Source organism: Macaca nemestrina, chromosome 19 (assembly GCF_043159975.1).
Source record: "Macaca nemestrina isolate mMacNem1 chromosome 19, mMacNem.hap1, whole genome shotgun sequence".
Lineage (NCBI taxonomy): Eukaryota > Metazoa > Chordata > Mammalia > Primates > Cercopithecidae > Macaca > Macaca nemestrina.
In genome coordinates, this window is record NC_092143.1 from 77,867,272 (window position 1) to 77,878,445 (window position 11,174).

Below are 11,174 nucleotides of genomic sequence, written 5' to 3' on the forward strand. Positions count from 1 at the left end.
CACTAAATCACCTCTGACAAGCACAGGATAAAAACCTTTGACCTGGACGATTCCAGGTATCCGGGCTGCTTTTGTCATGTTTTCACAAACATACAGTTCATCCAGGTTTGGAACGGGGACCTACGAGATCATCTGCAGATTCTTAGCTTTGGAGACATAACTGTCGCTAGCACGGAGCCCAGGTTCACTGTGAAGTTGTCTGGCTGAGCTCCCGCAATCCTGCCACCAGCCGGTGCTCGTGTGACCTGCTCTGTTTTTCCACTTTACTTCTTTTTAGACATGGGCTTGTTAATCACCCTCCTCAATTGTGACACCCAAGAAAAGCTGAGAGAGTAAAGTTATATGCAGCCTTCCTGTGACCTGTTTGCATGTACCCGGTCAATAAAACTCAGGCAGAGTGACAGTGACAGCTGCCTTGTGGCATTCAGAGGGAATCGAGCAGTTTAGCAGCCTCCTGGACAAGTATATCATTACAGCCCAGCTGCTCGGAGAAAAAACACCTAAACGCTGGGGGACAGGCACAGCTCCTGCAGCCGCCCAGGGACCTGTCTCGGATACCTGCTAGGCCTGATCAAGACTCTCCGGGCAGCTTTCTCCACGCTAGGACCGCCTAGTCCCAAGTTGGTTCTCACCCGGACGCAGGCTCCCTGCCTGCAGCAGCCTGGCTTTTAGCAGCTGAGAGGACACAGTCCCTGCTGGGAGGTGGCAGAGGAGAGTGAATAGAAGGGAAGGTACGATGGGGGCCAGGCAGTCAAGGGCCAGCTCCAAGGATAAGGGCCCCAAGAGGATACTGTTCACGGGGAGGAGACAGAAGTTTTCCCCGTGGGACGATGCCCTGCTCCCGGGAAGGGACCCGCGGTCTCTGCTGAAGCGAGGCATGCACCACGTCAGCTTCAGCCTGGTCACCAGAGGAATGACAGACATCCCCGACTTTCTGTGGGGCTTGTCCGAGGTCCAGAAACTCAATCTGTCTCACAACCAGCTCCGGGTTCTCCCTCCCGAGGTGGGGAAACTGACCCGGATCGTGGTCCTGAACTTGTGCGGGAACCGCCTGAAGAGCCTGCCCAGAGAAGTGAGCCTCCTGCAAGGCCTCAGGGTCCTGTTTGTCAACATGAACTGCCTGACCGAGGTGCCGGCCGAGCTGAGCTTGTGCCGAAAGCTGGAGGTCCTGAGCTTGTCGCACAACTGCCTGTCCCAGCTCCCTGCGTGCTTCGCTGACCTCTCCAGACTGAGGAAGCTGAACCTCAGCAACAACCTCTTCGCGCACATCCCCATGTGTGTGTTCTCCCTGAAGGAACTGATTTTCTTGCACGTGGGCTCGAATCGCCTGGAAAACATCGCTGAGAGCATCCAGCACCTGACCAGCCTTCAGATCTTCATCGCAGAGGCCAACAATATCCACTCCTTCCCGAGGTCGCTTTGCCTGGTCACCAGCCTGGAGCTGCTGAACCTCAACAACAACGACATCCAGACCCTCCCGAGCGAACTCCACCTGCTGTGTAGACTGGTGAGGATCGCCTGGAATCCCATGGACAAAGGGCTCCACATTTCCCACAACCCTTTATCCAAGCCTCTGCCAGAGCTGGTGGAGGGGGGCCTGGAGATGCTCTTCGGCTACCTGAAGGACAAAAAACACACATGACGTGGGTCCTGGAGGCCTGGATGGGAGGCAGCTCACCTGGACTCGGTCAGCCGGGGTACTTCTCTCATCTCAGCTTTCTACTCTCACCCTTAGTGTCTGGCAATGCTTTTGTTAATATTTGCTAAGTCGCTGTTGAACATCCATGTTAAGGAGGTGTTTGCTTTTAACTCTGTATGTTCTTAATAACCTCTGGATTATCATGTTCATCTCATCCTAAACATAAATTGAAAGGGGGTTGGTTTTCCCCAAAGAGAACTAACAGTTCTGATTCTTCTGAGGAGCAGTGAGATTCAGCCCTTGGGAGAGTGGACACCTAGCAGGTCTGAATTCCATGTAATTCAAAAGGCAAATATTTGCTAAGTACTGTGTGCCAAGTACAGTATGAGGTGCTGAAACCTGGTTTCAGATAGTTTCTACCCTTGAATCAGCAACCTGTGGCCAGGTGGCAACGGCAAGACACATTCCTCCATCAGCCTCCATGAAGCATCACTTGGGACCAAAAGGCAAACCACAGTGGGCTCTGTCCCCAGTGACCAAAACAGGCAGAGCTTTCTCCTTGAGTTCTGGGGGACAATCATAGGAATTTTTCTTTCATGCGGCTGTAGAGGAATAACCAAGCCACTCATGCTTATGTCTGGTGGTGAGTAATGGGTAGAAGGATGGCTTTCAGATAATAAATATGAACTGATTTAATGTGTATTTCAACCTTCCTTCCCAGTCATCTTCCACTCATTGTCATGTCCTTGAACTTCTTTGCTAGACACTAGACAATCATCAGATGATCCCATTCTAATTTCACTTCTCCATGACTACATCTGCCCTCTCAGAGATAAACTACTAAATGGGATAACTTGGCCAACAATGACCAAAAGGCAGCAAAGAGGGGGAAAGACATAGACAAGTCATGCAAAAAAGTAATTACCCTTTTACAATTTAGAGGAGGGTAATATTGACTTTCCCATGTTAACATTTTTAAAAAGTGAGTTTAATGACATTTAAAAGCTCCTTGGAAAAAAGGCTCTATAAAAACATGAAGCTTGTTTTTTATTTTAAGAGTACACAGCTGTTAGTGAAATACAGACACCAGGGCAAGCAGTGACAGAGTTCCGGCACCAAAGGTCACCGGACCTTACTGCTATGGCAGCAGCCAAGAGCCACACGTTAATATTGATTTAGAACTAAAGAATCAGAATGAAAATATGACACTGAAGAAAATCAAGTACCTTCAGGTTTATGAAGAGCCAATTGTTCTGATTTCTTGGCACATTTGTCTACAAAGTTATAGCAAACTATACCAAGACTTAGCATTTGGGGTTGCTGCCAAGACTTGTATAACTTCTCAGTATTCTTAGTTTCATTCAATGTAACTTATATTTATTAGCACCTTTTCCAGTCTGGACACTGGGCGGGAAACCTGAGAAGAACAACACCTGCTCCTCCTACCACGGAGCTCCCAGGTTGGAGGAGGAGACAGACCCACATGGTTTCTATGATGTGCAGCAAGATGTGATCCCTGCTCAAGAAAGATACAAAAAATGGGCTGCGGCAAGAATAACACACTGTAGGGCATAGACTAGACTGAGCTCCAAAGTCTCAGTAACCAGAGAACAGTAAGCAAAGAGCACAGCTGGGATAAATCAGTTAACCCCTTCATTCCCTGCAGCCATCAAACCCTAATTCCTCCCCACCTCTGCACTTGCCTGATTTGGAAAGAACAGCAAAGCGTTGAGGCAGTAGCCAGCTCACTCTCAGGTTCTGAGCTTAGGCAATTTTACTGTGAAAAATACTTGCTTTTTCTAAAAGCTGTTCAAAGGGGATCCGTATAGCTTATTCATAGAGCAAGTGATTTTTCCCAACAGACCCCAATTCAATTTTCCCACCCTTAAAAGAAGGAAGCCAATTTCTGCTGTTATCACCAGATACCATAGTTCCATTAGCACATTTGTGCATGAGGTCTTCTGTTGAACCATTGCACACAGACCTTACCAGTGTCACTTGGAGGCAGCTAAGGAAGTCTCCTCCGAATTCCCCCTCCAGCAGCAACTGGGGACCTGCCTATCACTGCCAGGCACACCCGGGCACACTCCAGAATCCTCCCCCACGTTAGCTTGTTGCAGCCAAGACTATTTAAAGACATCAGTGGAATTCTCACTTGACCTCCTGACTCAATGGGGAATGGTAGGGCCAGGCTTCCTCCGCAGAACCCAGTAGGTCACTTACTGCAGCCGTGGCTGAAGCACACGCAGCTGTCAGACAAACACCGGCGAGTGCCAGGATCATGTCCATGAGTGTCTGCTGCTGAAGAACCACTTGGGCTCACGCTGAATTTCCATGACCTTGCTGTGGGCAGAGACACAGGCGAGGACAGCAGCACCACACTTGTCCTGCTGAGCAATCGTTTTATTTCCTCTCCTCGCCTTTTCAGTCACTTGATCCCACAGTAACTCTACTCCAGGGAAAGAATGTGACCATATTTTGAAGGTGACCCAAGAGCTCATTATACTTTTTATAAGAAAAAAATGATATCAATTTGGTTGTCAGCTTCCATTGGTGTCTTTCAAAAGTATAGTAGCAAGGTTTTCTTTGTTAACACTCAGCATTGAGGAAATCATAAAAGCGTAGTAGTTGCCCGATGTGCTTTAGATATTGATTCTTTGTGAATACTCCTTTTTATTGATAAAGGGAAGTGCTGAGCACAAACCTGGTTAATGTGCTTAGTTATTCAAAATGCGAACGTGGAAGGAATTTGATGGAACCTTCAATGTCTTTGCTGTCAAGTCCTATAGTTTGCTGGCTGATTGTGAAATGCTTCTTCCTTATCTTTTGTATTTTGAATACTGCCACATTCAAGTAACTCCAGGTATTTCTAAAGCTTCTGAAATCAAAGCACTGAGGTGACTGGATTGGCTGCAGAGTATATTTAGCCAAAGAATACGAGCTAATTGGGTGCTTGATGTGGGGAGCTGGCTGCTCCCATTCTTGATGATGTTGTGGTTTTCATGTCACTTGGCTCTCAGCACGGAGGGATCTCAGTGTGTGTTTAGAAGCACCTTTTGAAGCAGTTGCAAGCTTACAAGCATACAATTAAGAAGAAATCCTGTGTTCACAGGAAAGGAAGACGACTGTGAAAAGACACATCTGTTCAAGGAATAATATTGCTAAATGCATAATACTGCAGGCGCATTAGAAAGAAAAATGTAGTCATTACTTAGCTTGTTGACTTAATAAATGGTTAACAGAGAAATGCACTCCATTCTTGGGCTTCAGTTAATAGACTGCCTTTCCGGAGTAAGGAAAGACACAGCGACTACACGACTGCACCTGGATTTCACAATAAAGTCATGCTTGTGCTGGAAAGAGATAAGAGAGGGAATGCTGTCACTATTTGTACAGATTCATTAAACTAAACCTTTTTCTTTTGGCAACGAATATTGCATTTTGAAAGTGTATTTCATATGGCTCAAAGCATATACTGAATATGCATTTTGAGAGCCGTTCATTAAAAACAGAGGAAGATTAAAGGAATGTGGGTTCAGCTACTGGAACGCACATGCAGGTATCAACACCTGAGATTATTGGGGAGACGGAGGCCCAGAGGCTGGACTGGGGTGTATTTCTCATATGCTAGGGGGAGTCCTCTGTCTAGATGGAGTCACCGAGATTCTGGTACCAATGGTGAAAAAGAGAAGATGAAGTCAGGAAATGGTCTAAAAAAATTAAAGCTGCTAAATTAAACCACTATGAAGATACTAAATACTAAATTATGGCATTATTATCTGCCACTTAAGTATCCAAATGCTCTTGATTTTCTCATTCCACAAAAGAATTATTTTCAGTACTCTGTAAGATATACTTGAGAAACACAAAATACCCAGCTAGTGTGCAATGAAGTACCAGTACCCTTGAGGTACTGTCTTAGTTGTAACTAATCCAAGAATACCAAAATACAACCCCTTCCTATATTTCAAGAAAACAAAATAAAATTAAGAGGAACACAAAAGTTATTGTAAACAATAATGGGAACAATCTTGACCTTGTTAACTTTCTACAAGTGTTTCTTTTAAGTTTCCTGTCTAGTTACATGTTGAACCCAAAGTATTACTGATTTTTTTTTTTTAAAGAACAGCACAGTAATAAAAAGAGGATGAATTTGTAAAAGCTTGGGCATCATTAGGCAAGCATAACTGAAAGCCATTAGCATGAAGCTTGCTATGCAGATTTTTTTAGTAGTGCCATAGGAATCTACTTGCAAGGAGAGAGCTGATTTCCTATATGCCTCTAGACTCACTCCTTATTTCAGCACAGGACAGAAAATAAAAGGCAAACTGGAGTACCATCAGGGTATTTCTTGAAACTCCGCTCTGTCACCCAGGCTGGAGTGCAGAGGCATGATCTCGGCTCAACGCAACCTCCACCTCCCAGGTTCAAGTGATTCTCCTGCCCCAGCCTTCTGAGTAGCTGGGATTACAGGTGCCCGCCACCACACCTGGCTAATTTTTGTATTTTTAGTAGAGACGAGGTTTTGCCACGTTGGCCAGGCTGCTCTTGAACTCCTGACCTCAGGTGATCCGTCCACCTCGGCCTCCCAAAATGCTGGGATTACGGGCATGAACCACCATGCCTGGCGAAACTCTTAAGAGACATAGATTATGAAAAGTGTAAAGTGATACAGGCTTTGAGGGTGTGAGCTGCAGCTGCTGATGGGACATCACTTACTCACCCGTGTTCTTTGGTCCTGAGTGACTTGGGTTCCTCAGAAGTCAGTGTGCCTGGCCATGACACTGTGGGGAAGTGTCTGTTATCTTCCTGTCTCCTAAAGGTCACGCCCACCACCCTATGTATGCCCATAAGAAGAGGCTCTGCGGGGTCCTGGGAAAGCTCTGGGCTGACAGCAGGCACGTGGATCACGTGGCGCTTACTGTGTATGTGTGTGTGTCCTGAGCCTGAGCAGATGACATCGGGACAGGATGATGGGACATGGGGCAAAGGAGTGAGGCTCAGCTAAACACGATGCAATCCTGTAACAGCACTGCCTGAAGAGATGTGTAGACAAGTGCAAAGGCATTTAGGTGAAATTATGGGATGGCAGAGATGTGGCACGACTGCAATGGTTTGGGGAATGCACAGTCCAGCACGACAGTTACAGACATGATGGTTCCTTTGTTTTGCTTTGTCTTGAAGGGAAATTTGTGAATCCCACTGTCTCAGAGCAGGCTGCTTTATAACACCTTGATAGGCAGGCACATGGAAGGAGTCATGATACCTGGAGACACTGTGTGTCCTGTCTTTGAAAAGTGTTCCCAAGCCTCTCCTTTACCACATTATGGACCAGGATCCTTCCTGAGGTTTCAGAAAGGACCCAGGGCTGGCAGTGGTTCTCAATGTTGGCTGTTCATCAGAATACCTCCTGGTATTTCAAAAAAAGATTTGAAAGATGTTAATATAGTTGGTCTGGGGTAGACCTGGGCTTCTTACTTTGCTTAAAGCAAAGTAGGTAATTCTGTGGCTCACTCTGGGTTGTGAATGCTGATGCCAGTTCTTACTTAACAGTCAGACATAGGACCATGAAGCCAATGGGGATGTGAGTCTGGACATTGAAAGAGGCCAGTGAAAGAAGCGGGGCTCTGACCCTGGTCAGCAGACGGGAGCCCTGCTGGTGCCTGGTGATAAGACTCATCTGTGCATTTGTTAAAAGGGTAGAGCCACAGCTCCTTTGGCATGCTTTCAGATTCAGTGGGCCGGGGTAGGGCCTGGCATGTGTGGGCCTAACAAACACTCTAGGTATCTCCTATCGTAACAAAAACAGGAGAAAACCTGGTCTTGCGGAATGTGTGCCCACTGGAAAATGAAAGCTCTGGTCTCCAGATTCAGCTGCTCCCGGCTCTCTCTGCCACTGGAGACTGCACGCCTTGATGGCTGTTATCTCTGCACACAGCATAGGGGAGATAAGAATAATGTATGAAGTGGACAAATGAGAAAGTGAAAGAGCATGTGAGATCACCTCACCTCTCTGGGCCTCAGTTTTCTGTAAAGTTAGACAATTACACTCACTTTAAAGCAAACTTACTTCATGCTCCTTTCAGCTTTGAAAGTCTATGACTGCATTTTTTTTTTTTTTTTTTTTACTTTGTCTCTCTCATTTAATGCCTTGATAAATAGATAGTGGGCTTATGATTACTGTGATTACTCAAGAAAAGCAAAAACCATTGTGGAGATGGGTCGAGATCAGTATGAGTGCTTTGATATCCCTTCCAGCACACCAGAAAAGGTAATTTTAATTTTGGTTGATATTCAAAAATATAAAAAGAGTGGGCAGTATTGTGGGTGAATCTAGGGGTTTATATCCCTCCAAACTGCCTGGATTCCATCTGTAATTTTTTATTGGATTGGAAGCTCAGAGGGAAAAGCCTCTGTTTGGCTTTTTTAATTGACTGATTAACAACTTCTCTGATTCATGCTTCTGGAAGAGATGAAATTCCTAGTTATGCTTTCCCTTAAAAACAAACAAACAAACAAACAAATACTTCTGGATTTGATTCAATTAAATGATGTGGGCACTTAAAGCTGAAATCTTTCCTCTTTTTTGAAAAAGCATAGTGTATTCCAAAGTGTGAGTTGAGGAAATATGATAATAAAATTCATACCTCTTCCATAGCCCTTCCTTGTCTACCTGCACATGTGAATTAAATTTGATTTTTGTTATACATTTTCAAAAGTAACTTCTGTAAATGAACACACATGAAGCTGCAAAATAACTCTATGATATCTTTGGTATCTTTGATTCTTAATAATGTTGTTCCTTTCTCCACCTGCACTGTTTTAGTCAAAGCTAAAAATTGTTGTTATCTACACTGCGGAAATCAGAAATTAAGGACTTAATTTGGTTTTGATTAACCTTAGTTATGAAAGGGTAGATTACAATTGCACATGATAAAAATTCTTAAATAATATTGCTGTCATATTGTTGCCATATACTTTAAGAATTCAAAATCTAGTTCTGGTATTATCCTCTTCAGCCACAATATATGAGAAAGTTAAAGATTTTATTTCTGGAAGTCACAGGAATAGTATAAACAAAAAAATCTATCCAAGAAGGATAAAAGTCTTCTGTATGTTTAATTTTTATGCTCTTTTGTTTTCATAATTAAACTTCTATTATAAACAATTTAAAGAATTTGTTTATTTCTCAGAAATACATATGATATGTTTTCTATAGAAATTTTTAATTGTTCATTTGATTATATAACATGTTGATTATAGAAAATTGAGTTTACACGGTTTGTGAATGAACTTGTCATGCTCTTGTTGATTAATCTGCCACAACAAATATCGTTTGAGCTAGCTTTCTTCTACAGCTGGAGATGGAAAGTAGCTCCATTTCTGAGAGTCCGAATGAGCCTAGCCAATGTGGTGAAACCCCATCTCTGCAAAAAACACAAAAATTGGCTGGGCATGGTGGTGGGCACCTGTAATCCCAGCTGCTTGGGAAGCTGAGGCACAAGAATTGCTTTAGCCTGGGAGGCAGAGGTTGTAGTGAGCCGAGATCATGCCACTACACTCCAGTCTGGGTGACAGGGTGAGATTGTCTTAAAAAAAAAAAAAAAGAATGAGCAGATTTATCTTTATATCATGTGAGCTTGGTTTCTTAATAGTCATCACCTATTGTGCAAAGGCTGAGGATGAATTTGACAGAATTACACAGTATATGTGCATCAAAAGTTTGGCCCAGCAGGTCTGAATGCTCAGTGGGTGCTCAGATCCTGCACATTCTAAAGAAAGGCTTGGGTTTTGAATGGTTCCTGGGAGATAACCTCTAAGCCCTTGGAACATCCTGCTTGATAAAAGGGTGTGCTTTCCTGGGGACTTGAGCCACATCAGATAGTCTATCCTATCAGTGTCATTTATGGTCTGGGCCTTGGGTAATATGTTAACCATCTGACCTCTGGAGAAACTGGAGTCTGAAGTACTAAGGTCAGCCACATGGGCACTGCATGCCCACATGAGGGACTCCCAATAAAATCCCTGGACAGCATGGCTTGGGGGGCTTCCCTGGTGGGTGGCACTTTATACATGCTGTCATACATCCTTGCTGTGAGAATTAAGCACCATCTCTGCAACTTCATTAGGAGAGGACAGCCGAAACTTGTGCCTGGGCTTTCCTTGATTCTGCCACATGCTCCTTTTATTGTTGCTGATTTTGATTTATATCATTTTGTAGTAGTAAACCATACCCATGAATAAACAGATTTCCTGAGATCTGTGAGTCCTTCTAGCAAATTATCACACCTGATGATGGTCTTGGGAACTCCTCAAAACCATGAACTAAAGAATAAACTATATTAAGAAAGCAGAAACTTACAAGCCAAGAGTCATCAAGGAGCAGAAGCCACAGGTTCCCAGATTTCCTCTTGATGCGGAGCGGGTCAAAGGAGGCCAGGGACAAGGTATTTGGTTGGCCATGCATGGGAGGTGTGTCTGTCTAGGGGAGAACTCACTTCTCTGGTATTTCTCCCTTTTTATATGGAAATCATGAGCACACTAATTAGATCCCTGTATTAGTCCGTTTTCACGCTGCTGATAAAGATGTACCTGAGACTGGGCAATTTATAAAAGAAAGAGGTTTATTGGACTTGCAGTTCCACGTGGCTGGGGAAGCCTCATAATCATGGCAGAAGGTGAAAGGCACGTCTCACATGGCAGCAGACAAGAGAGGGGCTTGTGCAGGGAAACTCTCATTTTTATATAACCATCAGATCTTGTGAGACTTATTCACTGTCATGAGAACAACATGGGAAAGACCTGCCCCAATGATTCAATTACCTCCCACCAGGTCCCTCCCACAACATATGCGAATTCAAGATGACATTTGGAAGGGGACATAGCCAAACCATACCACTCCCTTTGATGGCTTCTTGGCTGGTTTTTGTGTTAGGAATTGTCAAAGAAAGCCAGCTACTGAGCACTGAGAGATCTTGGGCATCATTAGTCCCAGAGAAGACAATCTGGAGTTTCATTCACTCTTCTGGAAAAAATAGTGAAACTCTGGTCCCACAAGCTCATTATGTAGGCAGCCCAGAGTGAACTCCCACATTATTTTTGGATACTCTAAAGCACCTTTTGACTACATGTTAGACATATTGCAGTTTCCTTCTGAATGATACAATGCTACTCTACTAGGAGATCATTTATAAGTCAATCTCAGTTATTCCAAGTCTATCTGAGATCCCAGAGTTAATGTCAAATATTTTATTCAGGTATTCATAGGTGAGATCTTCAGGTCATAAGATAATGAATGAATGAATGAATGAATACATACATACATATTATGCCAATTAGTAATAAGCATATGGAGAAACATAAGACAAGGAGGCAGAAGAGGACTGGGGGAATTTGCTATAGGATAGTCAGGAAAGTTGCTGAGAATATCATGTTTAAACAGAGACTTGGCTGGGCGCGGTGACTCATGCCTATAATCCCAGCACTTTTGGAGGCCAAGGCGAGTGGATCTTCTAAGGTTGGGAGTTTGAGACCA

The 11,174-nt window shown here is 44.1% G+C and overlaps 1 protein-coding gene across 1 annotated transcript; it reads left to right on the top strand.

Annotated features, from left to right (window-relative positions):
- The first annotated feature begins 391 nt into the window (after positions 1 to 391).
- On the top strand, positions 392 to 4,266 carry LOC105478859 (leucine rich repeat containing 30). The gene has a single exon (XM_011736559.2). It carries the CDS (start codon positions 737 to 739, stop codon positions 1,640 to 1,642), a length of 906 nt encoding a protein of 301 aa, XP_011734861.2. The 5' UTR covers positions 392 to 736; the 3' UTR covers positions 1,643 to 4,266.
- The last annotated feature ends 6,908 nt before the right edge of the window (positions 4,267 to 11,174 follow it).

What these genes read in the sequence shown, in the direction of transcription:
- LOC105478859 (XM_011736559.2), top strand. Translation starts at nt 737, where the DNA reads ATGGGGGCCAGGCAGTCAAGGGCCAGCTCCAAGGATAAGGGCCCCAAG.